This window comes from Rhineura floridana, chromosome 17 (genome assembly GCF_030035675.1).
Source record: "Rhineura floridana isolate rRhiFlo1 chromosome 17, rRhiFlo1.hap2, whole genome shotgun sequence".
Taxonomy (NCBI): domain Eukaryota; kingdom Metazoa; phylum Chordata; class Lepidosauria; order Squamata; family Rhineuridae; genus Rhineura; species Rhineura floridana.
The window spans coordinates 1,565,144-1,591,812 of NC_084496.1; the positions used below are offsets into that span (position 1 = coordinate 1,565,144).

Consider the following 26,669-nt stretch of genomic DNA (forward strand, 5'->3'; position numbering starts at 1 on the left):
TTGGGGACTGAACCTGGGACACCTGCATGCAAGCCAGGTGCTCTGCCACTGAGCAGCAGCCTTTCCATAGGGTGATGCTCTCTTTGCCCCTTGGGAGCTGTAGTTTTGTGGGCACTCTGAGGGTTCTCTGATGGAGACTTCCAAAGGTGCTGTAGAAGTTTCCAGGGTTACTACTCTGGGTGTCTTTGGGCTAGAAGATACGACCATCTGCGGGTGAGAGACGGCGCCTTGCCTCACAGTGAGGCTGAGAAAAAAGCAGAATGTGTGCACACAAAGCCCATCCCAACACTCGAGACCAAATCTTCCCCTCGACTTATCTACGATCTTACCGCTAGAAAAGCTAACAATGCCTTCTTCAACCACGAGGGTGGGCATTGCCCCGCTGCCCTGGAGCATAGACACAACCTTCTCATGGGAACAGTTCCTGCAGAGCAGAGGAAAGAAGCCGCGACATTTCAAGGACAGACGCGGCACACAAAAAGCCCTTCAGGGAGGGTTCTGCATAGACCTCGCCAACCGGGTGCCCTCCAGATGTTTTGGAGTGCAACTCCCAGCAGCCTTTGCCAGCACGGCCAAAACATCTGGAGGGCACCAGCTTGGCAAAGGTTGAAGGAGGGTGGCCCATCCCCTTATTCACTGTGGAATCCCAGAGGGGGTGTGGAAGGGATTAGTGCAATCCAGGCCTCTCTGGGCAGAGGCACCGCACAGCCCATGCATTAAACCCCAGGGGTGGTCACGGGGAGAAATAAAGGAACAGCCATTTTACCTCATATCCAGGCCATTCAGGAACAAGATCCTGTCACCGGCTCTCAGGGATGCTTTGTCAGCAGGACTCCCTATAGGAGGAGACAGCAACAGTAAGAACATTCAGGGCCGGGCTGATGATCACCAGCCTCAAAAGCATCACTCACGCACAGAGTTCCCTGGAGATATGAAGAGATATGAAGGAGACTTTACTGACTGATTTGGTTAAAGTACTTATCTGCCATCTTTCAAGGTAAAGCTGGCCCAGGTTCGAGGTTCTTGTATTAATGTACAAGGCCCTTAACAACTTGGGTCCAGTATATCTTAAGGACCACCTGATTACTGAGACCTTCGGGGAAATCTCTGTGGTTCCTCATGGCTCAGGTACACGGCTCAAAATGATTAGAAGCCATGCTTTCAGTGCAATGGGGCCAAGTCAGTGGAACTCCCTCCCACCTGAGATATAGACAGACACCCTCTTTGTTGAACTTCAGGTCCACGACTAAGACGTTCGTATTCCACCAAGTGTTTTGAGATAATGTTTGGTTTTATGGTGGTTTTACTGTGTATTTTATGAATGGCTTGTTTTTATGTATCATCCCACAAATTCTGACAGCAAACTTAATCCCCATTGATGACAGGGCCACTTGGCCCTTCCCCTAACTCAGTGAGACACAGCATTCAAAAGAGAGTGGAAGGAGGTAACGTTTGATGACCCTGCAGTCAAGCAGTCCTCAGCTTGTGCTGCACTGGTGAAGAATGTGGTGATTTATTTGTAATGTTGGCTTTTTATAACAACAACAACAACAACAACAACAACAACAATAATAATAAAGTGTGTGTGTATGAACAAAGTACTGGTGATGACGCTTTGCAGGAAAGGTCATAGTTCAGTGCTAGAGCACTTGCTTTGCTTGCAGAGGGCCCAGTTCAATCCTCAATGGCATCCCCAGGTAGGGCTGGAAATGTCCCCTGCCTGGAATCCTGCAGAGCTGCTGCCAGTCACAGTAGAATGGACTGAGCTAATGAACTGATTTCCTGTGTTCCTAAGCTAAGAACATGACAATTTGCTCTGACAGATCAGATCAAAGGTGCCCGTCTAGTCCAGCATCCTTTGATCAGAGAAAAAAAAAGTAAACAGAACTTCAGTTAACCTTGCAAGTGTCATTTCTGGAGATGAAATCATCAGAGGTATGATGCAGGGAATGTTGCTTCTCCTTACCAGGCAAGACTGACTCAATCCACACAGGGGCATGCCCACGTAATGTGAAGCCAAAGCTCCTGCCGCCTTTGTAGACACGGACAGTCCTGGGGGAAAGAAAGCAAGTTACTAGATCTTACGGCAGTTGGTAAAGGGGTGGAGGAGCCTCAGCAATGTGTGAGCCATTCCTGATGGAAACTCCAAAATAGAGCCAAGCCTTCAAGTGGCTTTTATGCTCCTTCCCCCAAGCTCCCTTGTTCTATTCTCCTGGTGCCTGTCAAAAACCCTTTTCAAGCTCTCGGTCTTAGAAGCAAACTAAGCACATCAGTGCCAAGCTGCAGTTGCAGTTTGGTCCTTAGTCAGACAGTGCCTGTGTACTTACCAAGAGGGCTCCTGCTGGGAGGAAGGGCGGGATATAAATCAAATAATAAATAAATAAATAATAAGTACCTGCATTCTGTTGCCCCAGTGACTGACCCTCTCTTCCTTCTGCACCAGTCATGTGCAGGGTATTAAAAACCATCAGCCAGCCAGCCAACCAACCAGCCAGCCAACCAACCAGCCAGCCAGCCAGCCAATCAACCAGCCAGCCAACCAACCAACCAGCCAGCCAGCCAGCCAACCAACCAACCAACCAACCAACCAACCAACCTTTCCCACGCACCAGGATTTTGTCCTTGCAGCTGGGCCAGGACCAAGGGGGCCCATCTAGTCCAGCCTCCCTGTCCTCACAGTAGCCAACCAGATGCCCCAGTAGGAAGCCCCAAAGCAAGACCTGAGCGCAAGAGCAATCTCCCTATTTGCAATTCCCAGCAGTTGATATTACTGCCTCTGGCAATGGAGACAGAACATACCAACGTAAGAAGAACTCTGATGGGTCAGGCCAAAGGGGGCCCATTTGTCCAGCATCCCATTCACACAGTGACCTCCCAGATGCCCCAATGGGAAGCCCACAAGGCAGACCAGAGTGCAACAGCACCTCCCCCCGTGTGGTTCCCATTAACTAGTATTCAGAGGCTCCTGCCTCCGACAGTGGAGGGAGGACGTGGCCATCATCACAGACAGTGTCCCTTCAGCCTCTCATGCCCAAGCGCTCTCACTTGAGCTACAATTGCAGCAGAGCAATAATGGTCTGAGGGCAACTGGTGGTCAGCAGCTGTCCCCAAACATGGTGCCCTCCAGATGCTGTTGGACTTCAGCTCCCATCATCCAGCAGGGCCAATGGTCAGGGATGATGGGAGCTGCAGTCCAACAACAACTGGAGGGCACCACATTGGCGATACGCTGGTTCTAAAGACACATACATAAAATAAAATCCTAACTTGAATCATGCAGTTTTGTTTTGCAGTCCTTACTCTTCTGCAGGGATGACTTCATTCTTCATTCTTTAGATTTATAGATACAGATTTATAGTTTTTAAATCATAGGGAAAAAAAACCACCTGCGGCGGCTTCAAAGGATCTGAGGGAAAGAGGAGTTTACCTGCGAGCCGCCCCTGAGCCCACGTTGCTGGCGATCAGGGAGGTAGCCTTCCTCAAGCCCTTGCAGCCTTCCTCGTGGCTTCGTGGCACTGAGCTGGCCCGGGTGGAGACCAGCAGGCGCTCGTGGTGGTCCTCGCTGCGGCTGCGCCTCAGCCGGGTGGTGGGCTGCTCGCTCTTGGCACGGCACAGTTTGCTGATGAGGCTCTGGGAGACCACCTCGTCAAAGCGTTGCCGGTGTTTCCTGGGGATGAAGATCCTGGAGAACATGGCAAGGGAGGGAGGTTGGGGAAGTGTCAGAGACCTCTGGCCAACAGCTGGGGCTGCAGCCAGCAATCCAGAGCCTTACAAACCCATCGGAGGGGAGGGGGAGAAAACCCAGCAATTAGATGAGCACAGAGGGAGGTGGCGCACAGTTCTCTGATCCTCAGCTGCTGCAAGTCTTGCTATTCCAGGAGTAATGCACGGCTCCTCCTGAAGGCTGGATCTCGATGCTCTTTCTTAAACCTCAGAAAGGGAAGACTGAACTTGCAAGGCAGGTCCTTACTACAGCCACGTGCTGGGTGCAATTTGGTGCCTTTGGCTGACTGAAATTTCACCGGCTACCCTTTTCCTCCTGGGTGGGAAGCACGTCAGATCTGGCAGGTGCGTCCGTGTGTGTATGTGACATTGTAGTTTGCAAGCCAGCCGCGAAAGCATGAAGTATTTATAAAGCTAAACTCACAGATGGTACTTTCTCTTCCCTATGGTCTGACAGCAAAATCACAATGAGCTCACCAGCCCCTCCTCCCAGCCCACTGAAGGCTTCTTTGCCGCTACTGGCATCCCAGTGTGCAGACGCCCACGCCAAGTCAACCCACACAGGCAGAGCAGCTGAGGGCACTTTGGTCTTTTGCAGTTCTGTCTTCCCAGCAATTTCCAGGGTGCCCAGAATATTAGAGCCCAGTGACTGCCAGCCAGATGGGACCAAGCACCCAGCATGGAGTTTGATTTCGAGTTTGAGATGGACCTCACCTGCGAGGCCAAAAGTGTGTACAGCGAGACAGAGACATAACTAGATTGCTGGCAGCTTTACATTATGGTTTCTAAGCACCAACTTAATGTTGTGTTTGTAGATGTTGCTAGCCACTCTGGGCTCTGTGTGTCAAGGAGGGCGGCACACCAGAAATCAAGCAATAATAAAATGAAACTGTACAGCTGTAACAACCACAAGGTCGGAAGGGAACCAGAGAGGACATCCAGCCCAAACTCAATCATATCACAATAAAATTGTATGTTAACAACAACAACAACACACCCCTGGAATCCCAGTGTCCTGCCTCCAAGAGAGGCTGCAGAGAAAAACACAAAAGGAAGCATTCATATCTGACTGGTGAGATGTTTCAGAAGTTCCAGGGAGTACCTTGGGTTGGTTTCCTTGGAATGAAGGTCACTGGAGAGACCAATGGTGTCGCTGTGAGATAAGGCTTGATTTATACATACGTACAGGCTGAGCATACGATGGAAGGTTCACAGCATTAACACCACAACTGAGCCTGCTCATCCATGAGGTTTCTTGTGGGTTGGTGGGTTTGGATTCTCACAGAGAACAGTTCAGTCTCTCTCTCTCTCTCTCTGTTTGCACCTCCAGTCACAAGACTGCTAGTTCTGCTGTTCTCTTTTACACACCCTGATAACATCACCTCCATTCAGTGGAGCGAGGGGGTGAAGAAAGACATGCCCCCTTCTGCTCCCCTTCCAGAAAGATCTTCAGCTCCGATGGCAACAAATCACCTGCGTTTGGTCACCTCTTTAATTATGTAAAGGCACCCTTCTCCCAACCAAAGAGAATGTGCCAAGTTATCTACTTAACAAAAGAAACAGGTGTAACATTTTTCCTTCTTTTTTTGCAATCCTTCAGCAGGCTCATGAACCTTACAGCTATAACATCACATGGGTGGAAGGTGCCCCAAGAGGACATCCAGCCCAATCCCAACCCTATAATAATAATTTTCACTTATTGTTCTGTACAAAACTGGGCTGTCCCCCTGCCTCTCCAGTTGTGAAATCACTTGGAGATTACCTGGAACTTATCCTATGCAAGCTTCACTGAAGGAAACTGGAGCTGTTCAGGAGTGCCACCATGAAGTAGGGAACAATTATTTTTATAATATACAGTCAGCTCAGGTGATGGGTCGTAGCTCAATAGCAGAGCATCTGCTTTGCATCCAGAAGGTTCCAGGGTCAGTTCCCAATGGCATCTCCAGGTAGGGCTGGGAAATAATCCCTGTCTGAAAACCTTGGAGAGCCGCTACCAGACAGTGTCAACAATATTGAACTAGATGGGCCAAGGGTCTGACTCTGGACACAGCAGCTGCCTATGTTCCTAATGTTGCCCATGCCCCTTACAGTAGCCTGGCTGCATCACAAATGAGTAGTACATATTTATAAGACATTAAAGCATCATCAGGCGTTATAAATGGAGAGAAGGGGAGGAAGGTTAAAGGTACCAAAAATGGCACCAGTCGAGCATGATAGTACCAACATTGGGTACAAACATTGGGGGAGGAGGTTTCAAACCCTTGGCCTCTCAATTGTGGTGTGCCACAGGGCTCTATCCTCTCTCCCATGCTATTTAACATTTATATGAAGCCGCTGGGGACAATCATTAGGAGATTTGGGCTGCAGTGTCACCAATATGCGGATGACACTCAGCTCTATCTCTCGTTTAAATCTTCACCAGAGTTGGCTGTGGAGACCTTGTCCAAGTGCCTGGAATCCGTGAGTGGATGGATGGGAAGGAACAAGCTGAAGTTGAACCCCGATAAGACCGAGGTGCTACTCGTGGGGGACAAGAGAAGGTTGGGAGATGTTGACCTGAAGTTCAATGGGGTGAGTCTACCCCTGAAGGACCAGGTCTGCAGCCTTGGGGTTGTGCTTGATTCCAGGCTGTCCATGGAGGCTCAGATTTCGGCAGTGAGCCGGGCAGCCTGGTATCAACTACACCTCATACGAAGGCTGCAACCCTACCTTCCTGTTCATCAGCTCCCACTGGTAGTACACGCCCTGGTCACCTCTCGATTGGATTACTGTAATGCGCTCTACGTGGGGTTACCCTTGAAAACGGTCCGGAAACTACAACTTATACAAAACGCGGCGGCTCGACTACTTACGAACAGTCGCCGCCGGGATCACATCACACCAGTGTTGTTCGATCTACACTGGCTTCCAGTTGTCTTCCGGGCCCAATTCAAGGTGTTGGTATTAACCTTTAAATCCCTATACGGTCTTGGCCCAGTTTATCTAAAGGAGCGCCTTCAACGCCACCAATTATGCCGCCTGATAAGATCAGCCACTCAGGGCCTTCTCTCAATCCCGCTGACAAAAACAGCTAGATTGGCGGGAACTAGAGAGAGGGCATTCTCAGTGGCGGCCCCCACCCTTTGGAACTGCCTCCCACAAGATCTACGGCACGCCACTTCCCTAAATGTATTTCGTAAAGCCTTAAAGACCTGGCTCTTTCAACAGGCCTTTGGGATTTCCGGGGAGGGTTAACTTTTATGACTGAAATGCCTCTTACCCTGCACTAATATTGTTGTTGCTGCTGTATTGTTTATATATTGTATTAATGTATTTTATCCCATTGTGTTTTAACTGTTTACATGTACGTCGCCTAGAGTGGCCATCGGCCAGATAGGCGACACATAAATTAAATGTTATTATTTTTTTTAATTATTATTATTATTATGAGACAGAGAGACGGCTAAAGGGTTCCTCTGGTGCTGGCATCACTGTGGGCAGGATGATCCCTGGATGATCTCAGATCAACAGGGATCCCTGTCCCCAGAGCACCCTCTTCTCACCCTCTCCCATTGCTGGCTTTGCCAGGCAGGGGGACTGGAAGGCCTGGATCAACCTCAACAAAAAACCACAATGCTCAGAAAAGAGTTAACGTGCACATATAAGGCACAAGATGACGTGGAACAAAAATTTGATAACATGTATTGTAAAACCAGCATACAATCCCTAAAACAAAATGACTTACAGTAATAAATCAGTGCCCGTGCAAGATGAAAACAAAATACAAACGCATTTCGATGAGAGTCTTCTTAGGCAATTAGTGGTTTTATGCTGGTTTTACAATGTTTGTGCATTAAATTTTTGTTCCTCTTCATTTGGTGCCTTATATGTGCACCTTAACTCTTTGCCAGGCAGGGGCCACCACCATCCTTTTCAAGGAAATGGGTGCCTTGAATCTTTCTTCTCCAGCCTCCTCCTCGTTTCTCCTGGCTTGCCTTTCTGTCAGGGGCACTGAGGTTACCTCAAACACCCAAGCCCAGTCAGGCAGCTTTTTCCCTCCTGTTCTGTCTCTTTAACACAGCTGCAGTTTCCCACTGAGGTGACACCGCGGCTTCTCTGACAAGGAGGGCTCCAGGACATGCCAATTAATTGGCCTCAAATTACATCCTGTGATCACAGGGAGAAAACCTCCCAGCCACTGTATTTGCATCAGCAGCAAGAGCAGCTATTCCAGAATGGCAAGGCATACTCAAGAGATGGATTGACCAGCAAGATTTCATCGCTGGGCCTCAGCTGGAGAGAAGACGTGCCCCTCGGGGCTGTTGGGTCATGGGTTTGAGTCCCTTCCTCCTCCCCATCTGTGCAATGGGTGTGCTCAGGGCAAGTACTTGGGTGACACCTGTCTCACATTCACTCACTTGAATCCCTTCCCAGGCTCCCAGCCAAAATGACGACTTCAGAATGGTGCTGGATGCATCACCAGCACTGCAACAGAACGGGGAGAGGAGGCGACAGAGAGGGGGGACTGCCTGCCTTTGCTTCCTTCGTGGGGTTTATAGGGAACCCTTGCCAAGCCAAAGTGGCACAGGCCAGATGGCATCAAGAACAACCAAGCCCAGCCTGCTGATCCCTGCTACAACAGAAGCTGGGCATAAGGTGAGCTACAAGGACACACCAGGGACCCATTACTCAGGGCACGCAAAGAATCAGCCCACACATCCAACTGTACATCATTGAGTGGTGATGACCTACAAGACAGCAGGTAATTGAAAGCCCGTGCACAGCTCAGGCCAGCGCTTTGTCTGACTGCAAGCTGGTACCCAATCCATGCTCAGTTGCCCTAATCAGGAAACAGCCTGTGAATTTTGGCTCACAACAAACTTATAAGAATATCAGACCCAAGGTTTGTCCAATCCAGCATCCTGTTCCCACAGCGGCCAGCCAGATGCGACCCCAATGGGAAGCCCACAACAGCAACTGTCCCCAGCTGTGATTCCCCAGGAACAGGCATTCAGAGGCATACTGCCTCCAGCACTGGAGGCAGAATGCAGCAGTAGCCATCGGGAGCCTGATTGTCCTCCATGGATTTGTCTAATCCTCTTTGAAAGCCCTCCAAGTTGGTGGCCATCACTGCCTCTTGTGGGAGCAAATTGTGGGAGCAGGGTTTAATAACTATGCAAGGTGTAAAGAAGTCTTCTTTGTGTCTGTCCCGAATCTTCCAACATTCAGCTTCAGTGGATGACCCCGAGTTCTAGAATTTGAGAGAGAGATAAAAAACATCTCTCTATCCACCTTCTCCACACCATGCATAACAGTATATGCTTCTAGCACGCCTCTCCCTTTCACTTTTTTCCTCAACTAAAGAGCCCCAAATGTCACAACATTTCCCCAGCAGGGAGTCGCTTCAGCCCCTGGATAATTTTGCACTGATCTTGCACTGTCATGTCCTTACACTAGGAGAAATGCTACTAGGCAGAATGCAGACTGGTAGTCAGGGCCTCTCCTTGAACAGCAATCCCTGAACTTATTCCAGTTGCTGATTTGTTTAAATGGCCAAGCAGGCCATTTAAAGGGCCTTGTGCTGGAGGAGACTTTGTCCTGTGGTCTACCAGTCCCCCATTTGGACCTCAAAATCTCCTGGCTGGAGTGGCTGCTTCATCTTTCTTCATTTTAGGTCACTTCCTGACAACACAATGAGAGCCGGTAGAGGGGAGAGAGATGAACGGCTTATCTGCGGCCGCCAAAACAACTTAAGCTTGTCTTGGACCAACCATCTTCTCAAGGAGATGCATCTCTGGGTGGATTAAAAACACTGCACTGGACCAGATAACTCTCAATTTGTAGTTTATAAACCAGCCAGATGGTCAGATTGGGGCACGGGGGGGGAGGGAGTGAAGAAACACTTCCGCCTCAAGAGACAACATGAGCTTGAAACGAAGGACTGATTTACCCAGTTCAGCTGCCACAAACTGCCGGTTTCGGCACGGTGACCAATCTTGGCAATGTCTCTGACGCATGATGAGACCCTTGTGAGCCTTCTCTCCAGCTGGGAAAGATGCCAAAGGGCCCTTCAAGAGAGCAGCAACAAGCTGTCACCACAGGCTGGATCTGGCCTACAACTTTTGTTTTTTAAGTGGAGAATGACATGGTAGATGCTGTTGCCTGGAGCCCCTACACTCTTTACAAACACAGGAAGCTGCCTCACACTGAGTCAGACCAGTTGGCCCATCTGGATCAGTACTGTCCACAGGACTGTCTCCAGAACCAAAAGTGTGTTGGGGATAGGGTTGCCAAGCTCATGGCCTGAGACTGATCCTGTATTTTTAGGAGAAGAGAAAGTCAGCCAAGTGCAGGTGTTCTTGTAACACTGTAATGAGAAAAACCACAAGGTGGAATTCTCCCTTCCCCCTGCACAACTTTTAAAGATACAGAAGAGCTCTTGGAGGCCAGGCCTGGCAACCAAGAGGTCTTCTGTATCTTTAAAAGTTGTGCAGGAGGAAGGGAGAATTTCACCTTGTGGTTTTTCCCATTACAGTATTGCAAGAAAACCTGCACTTGGCTGAATTTTCTCTTCTCTGAATCATTCTCAATATCTGAATGATACAGAATCATTCCCAGGCCCTGAGCCTGACAACCCTAGTTGGGGATGTCATTGCAACAACATCCAAAAGCTGCTCCCAGGGGCAATACTGCCAGGGCAGTGGGGATGGCCCGCCTCTTATGTTGGACCCCTCAATGATCCTCACAAGTGCAGTGTAATAAAGAGAGCTTCCCCAACCTGGTGCCCTCCAGATGTTTGGGACTACATCTCCCATCAGCCCCAGCCAGCAGAGCCATGGAAACATAGCCTAGAGAGACAGCCATGCTGGCTGGAGATGATAGGAGTTGTAGGTCAAGCCATCTGGAGGGCTACAGTTGCGAGGATCATCAATAAATGGGGCCTCCACTGGCTTTAGTCACCCCTGGGTAAGGGGGCACGTTTTGCTCCATGTGGTAGTTCTAGTGCTGCTTCCACGAGGAAGGAAAAGGCAGTGCAAACTGCCACTGTTTGTATGTCTGTCTGTGGCCAGGAATCTAAATCTGCCAAGCAAATATGGTCGGTATTCATTCACATCAGTGTTGTTAGATTTCTTTAAGTCCACAGGCAATACATAATTAATAATGTAGGCTTTTTTACATTGTTTTGCCATTTCCTTTATATTTAAATAAATGTAAGTTACATAAATTGTTACATAACTTACCTTAAATAGCAGACAGTGGTCACATCAGCACCATACATTAATTCTACTTTAAACAGTCATGGCTTATCTCCAAAGCATCCTGGGAACTACAGTTTGTGAAGGGGTGATGAGAATTGGTAGCAGGCCCCAAGTACCCTCACAGAGCTACAATTCCCAGAGTTCCCTGGGAAGAGGGACTGATTTAAGCCACTCTGGAAATTGCAGCTCTGTGAGAGGAATGGAGCATCTTCTGACAACTCTCAGCACCCATCACAAACTACCCTTCCCTGGATTCTTTGGGGGAAGAAGCCATGACTGTTTAAAGTGGAATAATCGTGGAATAAATGAATGGTGTGAATCTGGCCAGTGAGGTGAATAATGTAGTATTTGGCAGAAACTGAACTGCAGCAGGACAGAAACAGCACTGATCATGACGGAGATGGGTCCATACAGAAATGGCTGCCTTCTCATATCGCTAGCCAGGAGTAAGCTTTGGATATTGTTGTGACAACTCCAGGACATGTTTTTGGCTGACAACAGATGAGATGACATACACATCCCCACCCTACAGAGCAAGTATACTCATCCTACTATTATCATGCTTTTTGCCGGGATTAGTAGTGCAATTTGCTCCCCGTATTCATCCCATGTAGGGGCACCCCCTGTTGCCATCTGCCTGGATAGCCACAGCTGACCATCACCAGGGCAAAAAGCCAGAAAGATCTACGGGGGAGGGGGAGGAGAGAGGGAAGGGAGGAGGGAGGAGAAATGGCTCCAATGCTCTGCCAGTTAATGGGTGACCTTCCCTATTAATAGGCAGAAGCTCAGTCCCTGGAGAGCTATCACTGATGTTATAACAACTTGGTGGACTCCAGGACTGGCTAGGATTTGTCAGGGATGAAAAGGGCCCTGCTGCAATGCAACTTTTGGTAACCAGAGAAGATTCTGCCTTCCCTGCTTGGGGAATTCAATACACGCCAATCAAGTGGCTTTTATCCTTCTTCCTCTTCCAAAGGACGACTCTGGCAGAGAAGCAGCCGAGAGGGACGGGGTGACATTGCGCTGCAGAGGCTGAGCAAAAATGGGAAGCAAGGAACCTTCTACCAGCAACGGATCTCTTCTAAGCAAGCCAGCAAAGCGATCCACTCAGCCAAAAGGTCAAGGAAGGAGCCTGCAGCTCATCATTTGAGCACTGTGCTGTGTGGTGACCCCAGGGCTTGACCAAGACAGAAGGGGAAAGACCACCACGCAGTGGCAGAGCATCTGCTTGGCATGCAGAAGGGCCCAGGTTCAACCCCCAGCACCTCCACATAGGTCTGGGAATATCCCCTGGCTGAAGCCCTGGAAGACCACTGCTGCCAGTCAGTGTAGACAGCATAGTGCTTGAGGAGCGGGCAGAATTTAGGGGGAGATAAATTAAGAGAGGAACCAATGTCTGAAAGATGCAGCTCTTTAAAGTGTTGGCCCTTGCACGGGGCTGAGACAGGAGAATCTCTTGGGCCGGCCCTGAAAGGTTGTGCCAAAAGAAATGTGATGCTGTTCAGAGTGGGGAGGGAGAGGGGACCTCATTTTGTTTGATGGATGAAAAAGGGGAGTTCCTCCCAGGAGCTAGAGAAGCAAACTCTCGCAGCTCCAAAGGGCTGAGGCTCTGTTGACGTTCACAATCTTCAAAGCACAGTCAATCACGCTGGTTGATTTGCCATCCATTCTGAGTTTTCAAACCCCAGCAGACTTTGAAATAACCGACCAGATTTTGCACCCTTGCAGGAAGGAAAGAAGCTCTTTGGATCAAATGGTGGTTCCCATAATCTGACACACAAACAAACCTGGATGAAACTGCAAAGGGCCTCCCTGAGCTTGTTCAAGTCTTTTGCTACAGAAAGAGGAAGTGAAGTTATATCTTCCACCCTCGGAATTCTATTGAAGGGCAGAGTATAAATACCCCAAATAATACAGTACATTATGTGTCAGGGGAAAGGGAGGAAAGCATCAGGAGGAGATCTTGAAGTTCCATACTGCAGTTATTACAACCCCGGAGTCCAGCAGCAATCAAGGAGTCCAGCACTCTGGACTGGAGGCTGCAGAATCTCCAGCTAACGAGCCAAATCAGGTCCAGGGCTTGGGGTCTGTTGCTGGAGATCAGGAGTTCAGGGATGCTGAAAGACAGGAGCCCCCAGAAGATCCTCCCATACCACCAGGGCCTTTAGGGCCAGAGCTTCATGGCCTCCTACCCCTAAGTCTGAGAAACCAAAGACCTCCCACAGAACCTAGGAGAGGTAGAGGGTGGTGAAGGAAGTCTTGAAATGGCTCAGTCCGCTCTCGATCTTTGCTGGAGCAAGTGGCCTACTCAGAGCTATCCATGGTCCTGCAACTTTCCCATGGGCTCTGGCACCAGACCAACAGTGAAGGGTCCTGGGGAGAAATGAGTCAGGGGGCTTGCCCAAGGCATTTTTTTGCTGCTTGAGGCAAAAGATGAGATGCCCCCCCACCCAGTTCCATGTACAGAAGTGAACTGGACTTGCACTTGACTTTTATTTCATCTTCATCTGAGGCCCTTCTCCATGAACCCCTTCTGACGGAGGTGAGGAGGGTGGCGACACAAGAACGGGCTTCCCCAATGGTGTCTCCCCATTTATGAAAGGCTCTCCCCAGAGAAACATACCTGGTGCCACCACTCTCTGCTTTTAGGCACCAGGCAAAAACCTCCTTGTTCACCCAGGCCTTTGGACTTTAATTTTCTGCTTATCTTATAGTGGGGTAGGATTGAGTTGGCTCTGTTTCTTGATATATATTACTGGTGTGTTTTAGGTTGTTTTATCCTTGTTTTTAATGATTGTTTTGTAAGTCACTTTGAGTTTTCTGAGAAAAGTGGCAAAATAATAATAATACTTCCACAGCGCCCTCTCACAGAATGCCTAGGTCTATCCAGCAACGGACTTCAGAGGCAGCTATGTCACTCTGCCTAATGGATGAGCCAGCCCTGGTCCGCACCATGGCAGACCTTGCAGCAATTGCCCCACATAAAGCCTGCACAGGAGACAATCAAAATCCTGTTCGTTTTAAGGGTTAGTGTTATCTACCCAGCAAGCCTCACAGATGACTATAATATTTTAAGACTGCTGCATTTTGAGTAGTTTCTACTGAGACAAAACACCAAAGCCAGGGAAAAAAACTGATTGCATTTCAGCTATTACTAAAATGAACTCCATGGCATTTTCTTCTGCAAGAAGAGTCATATCCCTGATGGGAAGAGATTTAATCTCCTCCAGCAGAGGCTGAATGCAGCTTGGGTCTAAAAATGTGTCGCCTCCCCGAGAGAACAAGAACAAATATGTGGAAGATGAGGCTCTTTTAATCAAGCACCCTGCTGCCTTTGCTGGCCATTGTTTGAGAGGTAACCAAAGTATTAACAGCCAAATAAAAGTCTGCCATACTGCATTGCAGAATATGAACGTGGCAAGGCTATAAAACACACAGAACAGCCTTTTGGAAAAGAGAGCTTAAACATATAATTCATTATAAAAGGTCTCATGTGATGAATACAGATTCTCTTAAATTATGCATAGCCTGAAATAACTTTTGGGGGAAAATATTGGACACTGAAACCACAATCCAAAATCCACAAGTCGTTGTGGTTTGTTATATGAAACAGCAGTGCACACGATCTCCTGGTCCTGGGTTAAAAAGAACATGGTAAGTTTAATCAAGGTTTACTTTTCCAGGAACAGAAAGGGTTGGCCAGCATTAATGCCAACTCAAGTGAATTTTGGAAGCCGGTGCCAGTACCCTGAGTTGCTGGGGGGCGGGGGCGGGTAGTTGAGAACAAATTTGATTTTATATATCCACAGTGTACACCAAGTGTGGGGAACACACCATGTCAAGCAAGCTAAAGAAAACAGTAGATATATAACCAGAAGAACCCATTTGAGATGATTAGTAGTTTTTTAGTCCAAAGCAACTACAAAAGGGAAAGTTCATCTCGGATCATCTGAAGCAGCCTTCACCAACCTGGTGCCCTCCAGAGCTCCTATTAGCCCCAGCATCATATGGTGGTGCTGGCTAGGGCTGATGGGAATTGTAGTCCACCACATCTGTATGGCACCAGGTTGGTGAAAGCTGATCTCAGAAGAGGAGATGGTCCTTCTAGATACAAAAGCATAAGATCTGGAGGACACCAAGACTGGTCTAAAACAATAGCAGGCAAGGAGATTTCACACCATCCCTCAGACTCATGATGACAGCAAGAAGCACAGAGCTCAGGAGCAGTTGTAACCTGATAGCCTTTTCAGGCATTACAAACACTTTCCCCCTAAAATACGGAGCACCCATAAAGACAGACTGCTAGCCCAGATCCTTAGACTCCAAATAGTTTGCTATTTTAAAGATTCCTCATGAAAATTCCTCAGCATTTCTCCTAAATGCACACATTTTGAATGCAATGTGCCTAATATACACATTTTGAAAGCAATTTCCTTGCATAGGATTGATTCTTGTATGCTGTCTTCTTGAATGTATACATTTTTATGCACAATAACATTTTTGTATGCATTTTTTATTGTTGTTGGAGAATGGCATTGCAAAATTTGGGAAAGTGCACATTTCAAAAGACAGCTGTGTTGCAGCTTTGCATATTGTTTTCAGAGCTGAAAAGTAGGTAGGTTCACATTAAAATCCAAACTGAACTGAATTTCTCCCCTGTCCCTATCCTATATCAACCTAAGCTGGTTTAATTATTGCATGTGTTTTTATTTCCTGTTTATTCAGACTATAATAAAGTGTGCATGTAGAGGGGGGTAGTCTTTCAGTCTAGCTGAGTGGTAGAGCTCCTACTTTGCATGCAGAAAGTCCCAGGTTGAATCCCAGCAGGACTGGGAGCGACTCCCTGTCTGAAACACCCAAGAGCTGCTGCCAGTTAGTGTAGACAATACTGAGCTAGATGAAGAGTTGGTCTGATTAGGTATAAGGCAGATTCCCATGTTCCAGTGGGGTAGTGGGGAACTCACATAAGCAATCAATGTAATGCGTGCTCTCAGAAAGAACCTATTCTCAAGTCAATGGAACCAAAGGATTGTAATCAACTAAGTCTTACTCAGAGTAGGCCCATTGAAATGAATGAAAGTGATGTGTGTGTGTACTGCCTTCAAGTCGATTCTGACTTATGGTGACCCTTTGAATAGGGTTTACATGAGGCTGAGAGGCAGTGACTGGCCCAAGGCCACCCAGGGAGCTTCATGGCTATGTGGGGATTCGAACCCTGGTCTCCCAGGTCGTAGTCCAGCACTCTAACCACTATGCCACACTGGCTCTGAATGAAAGTGATAGTTATGTCTATTCACTTCAATGGGCTTCAATGGGCTTACTCTGCCCATTGGACCAGCACTGAATACCGCTCAGGTAGTTTTAGGATCACAGGTCCAGAACCACTGTTTTAAAAGAACCCTTTAAAAGGAGTGTGGTACCAAGATTCCCTGCCATTTCCCTGCAGATTTAGAGCAGGCCAAATGTCACTTTGAATGTCAGCACCCTCCACCATCTGGATCACCACCCCTAGGAGCCCCAAACTGGCCTCTCTTGCCAGAACATCTGGTTACCCCACTGACCTTGTGTGACATTCACCCCTCTGTGTCCCAGCAGCTGTTTCCCTGGTAATTTTCATCATGTAACACTTTGGACCAGAGGACTCTCACACATCTCCTGGACTGCAGCAGAACCTGAAGTCTAAAATAAAAGTTTATCTCTTGCCTTCCTTCTTTAGCCGGGTCCAAACGATGAGTCACTGACTCACATTTGCAAAATCTCACAAAGGATGCTGAAAGATAGCAAACCCTCGCAGGTGCAATTGTGTTATATCTCACTGCAGAATGAATTGGTTCCAGTGTGAATCATAATGGCACCTACACACACACACACACATAGATATACTGTAAACACAGAGAGAGAGAGAGAGAGGGAGAGAGAGAGAGAGAGTCTCAGGAGCCCACGAAAGGGCCACTTTCCACTTACCCAAGGCAGCTCATCTTCTGTTGTTGTTGCTGTTCTCTCGCATCCTTGAATGGGAGACTACAATTGTGCACTTTTCCAGTGTCTGCAACTCCTACGGCGGGGGGGGGGGGAGGAAGAATGGGAACGGTGGTAGAAAGAGGCACAGAGTGGAAAGAGGAGATGCACGTGCTTTGTCTCCACGCTCAGCCAAATGGATAAAGAAAATGTCAGCAAATTAAAATCAGAAAGGGCTTAATTCTGGATAAATAGGTTGAAATCCACTGCAGCCAGCAGAAGGAATAAAAAATAAATAACAAATGATTAAAGGGGAAGGGAGGAAAGTAACCTAGTGCTGGATGGCTGGGGGGGGGGGTTATCCAGCAAGAGTGTCCGATCTAGGGAGTCCTGGACGATGCTGCAGGCAAAATGCTTTGCAAGGAAGATATCAAATCACTCCTGCCAAAGAGGAGCGGAAGGTATGTTGGACAACACAGAAGACTGCCCAGAACAGCAGCTGTGTGACCCCCACTCCTGGGGTGGCGGTGGCGGGGGGAGCACCAATGAAGAAATATCCAATCAGACAGCTAGAGAAGATTCCCGGCTCTCCTTGGGAAGTCAGAGCTGCATTGCTGGGCACAGAAAATACAGCAGCAGTCGAGGGTGCGCATCAAGAGAGAAGGGACATAATTAACGCTCTCACACCCACATGCACAAATGCATACACGCACACACACGCACACCCAAAGCAAAGGCAGCAGGAAAACTGCCCCAGTTCCATCACATAAATGGCAGCACTGAATGTGAAACCAGAGCACAACCCTGGAATTCACTCTGGGTTGTGCCAATGCTCAAACTACCAGCCCTGCCCCCAGAAGGTGTGAAGGAATAATATCCCCCCCCCGACCCAGTGGGAGCCAAAAATCTATATCACAGTCTCATTGTGCAACCTTGAGCAAGATGCTCGCTCCCTCACGCTCTGACTCAGGACCCCATATGGAAAATGGGAGTAACAGAGGTCCAACTCATAGGGCTGTTGTGAGAGCCTTGAAGCTTTTAAAGTAGTACATTTTTTAAAAAAAGTACTTTATAATGATAAACTGTATTCCTTTTTTTCCTCCTCCCTCCCAATCCTATTTCCTTTTGTGTCATGTCTTTTAGGTTGTAAGCCTGAGAGTAGGAACTGTCTTATCACTGACATTTGCAAGCCAGTCTGAGAATCTTTTTGGGCCGAAGAGTGAAACAAAAATGCTTTAAATAAACAGATAAAATAAAGGAAGCGTCAAAGTAGGTTTACCTATGTGAATGACAGCATTGACATAAAAGGTGGGAAAATCTGGCCCAGTCTCTGATACAAATGAGAGGATTTCAGAGTGACTCCATTGCCTGCTTATATAGAGTCACATGCATGCACTCACTTGCTCATGCACCCAAATCTCTCGCATGCACATATACACATCTTCAAGCACTCTCACTCAGCTAGAGGCAACAGGATTCTCTGACCCACTGGCTGGGTAACTTATGAACTTCATTAGAAAGTGCCCAGAAATGTATACACAGAAGAGGGATTTCTATTCCAGATTTTTATTTTGAAAAATATTATACTGTTTTGAGACTACTCTCTTTTTGGTCTATTTTATTTTGACGAATCTGTTTCTTGACGATTGCCATTAATTGTTTCGATCCTGGGAACTGCATTTTGTTTACTTAACTATTGGAGAGATAAGGCTGTCTGCTCTGTTTATACTGTGATGTCACCAAGTTTGGAGTATTAACCCAATTGTTGCTGAAATAAGAAGTGGTTTTCCTATATTTTTCTTTTAAAATGGCAATTAAGAAAGTGGCTGAGAATCTGGAAATAACTATGTTTCAGAAAATAATGGATGAGATTGAGATAATGAAAATTGAATTGAGTAAAATGAAGCAGGAGATTAAAGATATAAGGGTCCCTGTGAGAGAGGTGACCCTGGAAGGGGTCCCTGTGAGAGGGGAGACCCCGGAGATTGGAACAGGGGTCCCTGTGAGAGAGGAGACCCTGGAGACTGGAACAGGGGTCCCTGTGAGAGAGGAGATCCCGGAGATTGGAACAAACGTGGAACAGGAACAAGATTTGGAGTCTATGGACTTTAGAAATAAAATCTATTGTTTGGAACTCAATGTTATCTCTGAAGAAATTAATGAAGATTCTAGAGATAAAGTTATCAATGGCATGGACTATCTTCTGGACTGGAATGATGTGATGGAGCCCAATATAGAGAAAATCTATGGAATTAACTGCAGCCATGTGACAATGGAAAAACTTTTAAGAGATGACCCAGTGTATTTTGAAAAAAAGAACAGAGATATGATTTTACAGCAGTATTTCAGCAACCTATTCAGAATGGATGGCAAGAAAATATTTGGGATAGAGGTAATTCTCATCAGACTCTTACTATATGACTATGGCTTTGACAGCAAGATTATTATGGAATACTGATAATGGAAGATTGGATATTGAAATTACTGGACTTAACAAGACTACTGAAGATGGAAGATGGAAAATGGAATTACTAGAGATAATAGAACAATGGCTATTGAAATTACTGAACCTAACAGATTCTGATGTGATGGATTAATTGAAATGTTTATTTTGACTATGGTTATGACAATAAGATTATCATAATTAGTAATGAGATGGATTAATCGATATGCTTATCTGGAAAAAAAAATTGATAGATATATTTCTTAAAGAATTGAAACCTCTCTTTGACTTTTTGTGGAAAGAATAAAGTAATGTTTATGAGATTTGATGATTAAGTAAGATAACTACTGGAGGAAAGTGATTTTATAATATGACTTAAGAGACAGGATTGTTATATATTATAGACTTATAACTGATTTGATCTTTGACAAATGGGAAGTCAATATTTTACTCTTTATTTTTTATTTTTGTTTTTTTTTTCTTTTTTTCTTTTTGTTTAACTATTTTTGATTTTGTTTTTTGTCTTTGAATGTTTTATGATTTTGTCTTGTATGTTTTATGAAAATCTGAATAAAAATTATTGGGAAAAAAAAAAAAAAAAAAAAAAAGAAAGTGCCCAGAAATGTAGAGGGTTTTTTGAGAATTAGGTGGGCTGGAGGACTTAGAAAGAGGCCAAATCTTCAGTTAGGGTAGAAAATAGCATGCCTGGGATTCTCATTTAAATTACCCCAATTGATCGCTTTGTCAGCGCTGCTATAATGCTATGCTTATGTCAGTCTTAATCCATCTTGTTTTTTAAGTTTTATATTTTGCTCTTCTTTTCCTTTTACACTGCTATATTTCCCTTCAAAGTTCATAATATTATTTTCTATGTTTAGTTATTTAAGAAAATGTATATAATGCTCGATTGTAATAGAGCTACTGAGTGGTTTACAAGAAGATAACATTATATGGAAAGAATATTGTTCTTTAAACAAGAAGCTGCCATACACCAGTCAAACACTTGGCCCATCAGTGCTGTCTAAACCAGGTAGGGGGCACCTTTGGCCCTCCAGATGTTGCTGAACTGCAACTCCCACCCATCAAGCATGGCAAATGGCCAGGGATTGTAGGAGTTGTGGTTCAGCAACATCTGGAGGGCCAAAGGTGCCCCATACCTGGTCTACACTGACTGGCAGCCAATCTCCAGGGTGTCAGGTAGGGGATATTCACAGCTGTCCCTGGAGATGCTGCCAGGGATTGAACCTGGGACCTTCTGCATGCAAAGCAGGTGCCCCCCACACTGAACCACAGAGCCCTTCACTTTAAGAATAGAGGAAGCTGCCTCTATACTAAGTCAGACCATTGGCCCATCTATCAGTACTGTCTACACTGACTGGCAGCGGCATACAAGGGGTCTTCCCAGCCCTCTCAGAATTGAACCTGGAACCTTTTGCATGCAAAAGAAAGCATTACTGGGCTCAGCTCTGACCAACTCCTATCTATAGCTAGATACATCCTCCCCCACCCCATCCCAAAGGGGCAAGGTGGCAACAGCAGGAATCCATACAGAGGGGACCATTCCTGAAGTGTCCACAGCTGCTGTTATCAGTAAAGAAAAGTTGCTATCCTTCATAAAGTCAGGATTTCAGTGTTGCTCGCCTTGATCACTGGCTAAGAGGATATTGCCCAGATGAAGCCACCTTCCGGGTCTGCACTCTGCAGTGCATGTGAGGCTGACAGAGGGGAGGATTACAGACCTTCGGAGATCTGTTCATTAAGGAATAGGGGCTCGGTCTGGCTCTGTTTTCCAGTTCCTGCTTCTAATCTGTGGAGAAACGGCAATTTTGAGAAAAAAACCCACACAGGGTGAGGCAGAGGGGCACATCAACCAACGTCACAGCCTGAGCTTCAAAACAAACCTGATTCCATTGCGAAGTCCTTCCAGCCTATTGAGTGCAGTCCTGGATATTATGTCATCTAAACCTGCCCCCTTTTCTGTTTTGTTTCTCACACCCTAGCAATGTTATTAGTGCCTAACAGCACAGCTATCATTTAAAAAAAAAAAAATAAAGCTATCCAAAAACCATCCCATAGGCCCAGGGGGTGGGAGCAGTACTCATGTGCAGAGCGTGCATGGAGGAATGGGGAAGGGATTTGGGTTTGCTCACATTTTAATGCAAACCTATTTCACACTCACTGACACGATGTGAACTGACATGCAGCCATCCTTTGAAATTTGCCCTTATCCCAGTTTCCTGATGCAGTTCTCCAACCCAGAAATGGGTGTAGAAAAGCACGTTTTAGGGGAAAGTCTGCACGCTGTATGCCCCCTTCCTGTGTTTTTATGAAAGTGCAGTCCACAAATAGTTCAATAAATAAACCAATATGGCAAAAATTGGGGGAAATGACATACAGAAATGGATTGTTAGAGAAAATGGCTTGTAAAAATGTCTGTACTATGCAGAATCCTAAACAGAAATGTGTCCATGAGGGAAACGCAGAGAAAAACTCTGGTGGTTTTTGTGAAGACCTTTTTTTAAAAATCGCACACTGATGCAGAAATGTGGTGAGCTGAACTTTCAACTGGAAAAATTAGAAATGGAGAGAATCCAAAATTGACAGCTTTGTCCACCCCCACATGCATGAAGAATTAGAAGGGAGCCTCAGGGACAATCCAGCCCAGCAGGAACACACGAAAAGCCCTGCAGCTGGAACAGGCCCAAGACCTGTTGTAGTCCAGCCTCCAGTCCTCACAATGGCCAGCCAGATGCCCCAATGGGAAGCCTGCAACCAGGTCTGGAGTCTCACAGCAACTCTCCCCACTTACAATTTCCAGCAACTGGTACTCAGAGACATACTGCCTCCGACAGCTTAGGTAAACCCTCACCACTGAAGCGATCAGGTCTTGCCAGGACATTCGGAGACCTTTGTGCCACTCAACTTTCCACATCTCACATACCTACAGCACATGCGGGTTATCATCGAGGCGGGGAAAAAAAAAACATGGGAGAGCCGTCAAAACATCAATACCTGATCTTGTCTATAAGGAGTTGGTGGGAGTCCTTGGTGAGAATCATGGGGAGGGCGTAAGCTAAGTAGTCGACCTTCCTCTCTGCTGCATACTGCTTTAAGATTGTGAACATCTTCTCTTTCACCTCTGGCTGGTCACCAAGGATCTCTTGCACCTGCACAGGAAAGAACAACATGGGACATGGTGGAGATTGCTGCACTTGGGCCAGAAACATTCTGACAGGGTCTCACATAGATCCACCCCCACACAAGACCTCCCTAGTCATTGGCCAGGCTGCTGTGATGTCACTGAAAGGTCATATTCAACAGAGATTCAGCAGGCATCTTCTGTGTTAACCTTCATACATTTGCTGAAAACTTTTCTATGCTGCCAGGCTTAGGCAGACAATTAAGAAAAAACATTTTCTGTAATAGCTGGGGATCTGTAATTTTATTGTTTCCCCCATGAGGTTTTTATTGTGCACATATAATTCTTGTAAAAAAAAGTTGCTTTTTAAAAAAAAATGAAATTACAGTATAAAAGTATTTTTATACATACATGAATACATAAATAAATACATATTCCAAACCACCCCCCAAATTTAGAGCTCCCTGCTTATCGACATCAGGTTGGCACCTTCCCTGTACTCCTTTTGGTGCTTTCTTAAAACTTTTTCGTTTAGGCGAGCCTATCCAGACACATAGATGTAGATCTGATATACATCTTTTTAGTTAGTAGCTGTTTTAAATATGTTTAATATATTTTAATTACTTGTTTTTAACTGTTTTATTGATAATTTTAATGTTTTTTGGTAAACTACTTGGAGGTCTTTACATTCAAGCAGTATATAAATGTTATTATATAAATAAAAAGATTCCTACTGAGGTGTCCAAACAGAAAAACAACAAGCTTTTCAGGGTAGTCAACTCCTTTATGTTAGAAGACCAGGAATGGTACCCCATCCCAATACAGTAGGGGTAGAGAAGCTCAGAGCCGAATGTGGCCCTCCAAACCTGTCTATCCGGCCCTTGGGACTCTCCCCAGCCCATGCCCCACTTCACGCCAGATCCCTCACTCCCCCTTCCTGCCCCACACCTTCCTCGAGTGCTTTTGGTAGGCTGGAATGCACCCTTGAGCTGTGAGGATGTCACCGGCTTGCCTGGAGGGCGGATGGGAAGACGTGCATGCGTGCCTAGAACCCTCTGGCTTTTGTGTGGTTCAGACGTAGGCTGCTCTAGCAAGCTAAGCATCGCATCCATCACTCCACCTACTTTCCTTCCTAGCCCCACCATCCGATGAAATGCGCCCCCCAGAAGCTTGTCCATGGGAGAATGTGGCCCTCGGGTTAAAAAAGGTTGCCCAACCCTGCATTCCAGTGAAGCCAGACATTGTGCATTTGGGGCCACTAGATCAGTTTTTTTCATGCCGAAAATAAAATGCGTCACTCTAAGGTCGCACTTGCGTTGATTGCATGAAGAGACTCTGCTCCAGTGCTGGTTGTAAATATGGTTGCCAATTGCTGGGGCTTTCCAGAGGAGGGCAGCAGAGTGCTCTTGTATCATTTTAAAAACAAAACATGTATCCAATATGATCCCAGCGTCTCAAGTGCCAGGTGCCCCCTTTTACTCTGGTCTAATTGGAGATTATTATCATCTTCCCTATAGTTCCAAACACAAAATCACAAGCGCAGATTAGATTCACCAACACTTCACTTCCCCCATAAACATGCCTTTGAAGCTTGTTGATTAATCAAGCAACACTTGAGCTTTGTTGATCAATCAACTTCAAATGACCGTGAGTATCCTTTCAAAATGGGGGAAAAGGCCGCAGAACAGTGGCAGAGCATCCGCTTTGCATGCCGAAGGCCCCAGGTTCAATCGCTGGCATCTTCACAAAGAGCTGAAACTGTCCCCTGACTTGAAACCCAGAAGAGAGGCTGCCAGTCAGTGTAAACAATAATGACCTAGAGGCAATACTGGTCTCTTAGTATAAGGCATCTTCCTGTGCTCGTTTGCTCCTAGTTTCCCCCTTCCCACACCAAGTGGAGTACCCTGTGATGCTGGCCTGCTCTTCAGCACAGGAAAGGGGGACCTTGAAAGGCCTGGGAGGCCAAATGCTGTCCTCCAGTCCTCTCTGCCCACCCCTCAGAACTCTCCCCAGGCCATACACACTTCCAAAACCTCACTCCCCATTGCTCCTGCTCTGTGTCCTCCTCGAGTGCTCGTGCCTGGCTTGAATGTGCTCTTGAGCTACAAGGATGGCCCTTGCAAACCTGAACGGAGGATGGAGAGAGGTGTGTGTAGAAACCACTGGCATTTGCATGGCTTGGAATGCAGCTTCCGGTACTAAGGAAAGAGTGGCGCTGATTGCTCTTCCTGCTTGGGCCTCTGACTCTACCCACCACTGGCATGTGGCCCCTGGACAGCTGCCCACAAGGGAATGCGGCCCTTCAGCTGAAAATGGTCCACCGATGCTTTTAACAGAAGTCACCAGCTGACCTCTTCCAACCCTCCTATTGAGTCTGGGGAGAGGACCTCCTTGAAAGCTTGGACTGAAACTCGCAGTGAATTCCACTGCCCCACCGACATGGAGCCAGCCACCACCAGTGGTCCAGGGTTCCCACCTGTCTCAAAAACAAAGGTGGCTTCCCACCAGCTCCTGTCCCTTTCACGGCATGGAGGCCTGCTCCTTGTTGCAGACCAAACTGCCAGCCTTTTTAAGGCTTCAGATGCCTCTAAGCCAGTTGGGGGGAACCTTGGGCCCTCCAGAGGTTGCTGGACCACAATTCCCATCATCTCTGGACACTGGCCATGTCTGCTGGGGCTGATGGGAGTTGTCGTTCAGGAAACTGTGGAGGGCCCAAGGTTTCCCACACCAGCTCTAAGCCTTTGCTGAGACAATACCTTTCCAAATACACTGGGAGCTGTCCAAGGTCCTGATTTGCCTTGCCTTGCCCAAGGTTCTGGTATTCTTTACCACTTTCTCTGTGGGCCCCAGCAGAATGGGGCAGTATTTTCCCATTCCTGCAAAAACCCAAGCACCCTACCAACGTGGTAATGGAAATGGGAGCAAGTAGCACAAGCAGAAGAAAGGGAGCTGTTCACAGCCCCCCCCCCGGTGCTTGTCCCACTTTGATGCTCTCCAAAACCAATTATCACATGCTTTTTGTAACCTACATCCAGAAATCACAAGGTACGCAACAGCTTCAAAGCACTGTCACATGGTCAGGACTAAAGTCCTCATGAGGCACCAGACATTTCAAGGTGACCACATCTGGAGCGCTGATTGCAAGAGAGGGGTCTCTTTGAGGCAGCTGCCTGGCGCCTCTTTCCACCTCTCATGATGGAGGGGTGTGTGAGGAAGATTCTATGAAGGACAGAGAAGGTGGCTCAGTGGCAGAGCACCTGTTTGCATGAAGAAGGTCCCAGGTTCAATAACCAGCATCTCGAGGGAGGGCTAGGAATGTCCCCTCCCTGAAGCCCTGGAGAGCCATCGCTAGTCACTATAGACAATACTAAGAGATGGACCAATGGCCCGACTCAATATGAGGCAGCTTCCTAGGGTTCTGTGTCTTTGTGGAAGGGCCACAGCTCAGTGACGGAGCACAATGTGCTTTGCATGCACAAAGTATCAGGTTCAATCTACAGGTAGGGTTAGGAATGACATACTGCCTGAAACCCTGGAAAGTTGCTACCAGTCAGGGGGGGCGATACTGAGCTAGATGGACCAATTCAGTACAAGGAAGCTTCCTACATTCCCATTCTGGACAACTATATTTCCTTCTTGTAGGCCTTGGGAGGTAGGCCTGATCTTGCAGACAGACACAGCCCTGAAATCCACAGCAGCTACTCATGAACAGCAGGAGACTCAACAGAGGCACAGACACAGGGACCAGATTCTGCAACAGGCCCAGATGTGAGTTCAGTCCCCATATCCATTTTGACCACTCCATTTCATGGCCCAACAGTGTCATCAGCTATAATATGAAGGGTTCATATACTGTATTTGCTCTGTTCGTCTTCCAACATGACACTTGTGGTTACCTGCCAACAACGCCCTTCTGGCTTCTGCATAGGGCAAAGAGTCTCTGTGCAAAAGACTCAATGGGCACAAAGTTGATATTAAAAAGGGCAGCTTTCAAAAACTAGTGAGGAAGCATTTCCATCTCCCAGGACTCTCCACTACTGATCTAAAAGGTTTTCCAACAAAGGAATTTCAAAGGGAGATTCCAGTGTGAAATTGCAGAATGACACTTTATCAGGACTCTTGATTCTACTCATTTGGGGATGAACAAGGAAAGTGGTTTCCTTTTCCA

The 26,669-nt window shown here is 46.9% G+C and overlaps 1 protein-coding gene across 1 annotated transcript in view; it reads right to left on the bottom strand.

Annotated features, from left to right (window-relative positions):
• GRID2IP (Grid2 interacting protein) overlaps nt 1-26,669 on the bottom strand; it is a 56,934-nt gene that overhangs the window by 28,427 nt on the left and 1,838 nt on the right. Inside the window, exons 3-7 of the mRNA XM_061600294.1 lie at nt 22,375-22,529; nt 3,428-3,682; nt 1,967-2,052; nt 767-836; nt 330-424 (exon numbers count right to left, since the gene is read on the bottom strand). Of these exons, the coding sequence (XP_061456278.1) occupies nt 330-424; nt 767-836; nt 1,967-2,052; nt 3,428-3,682; nt 22,375-22,529 (661 nt within the window). The remainder of the gene's footprint in view (nt 1-329; nt 425-766; nt 837-1,966; nt 2,053-3,427; nt 3,683-22,374; nt 22,530-26,669) is intronic.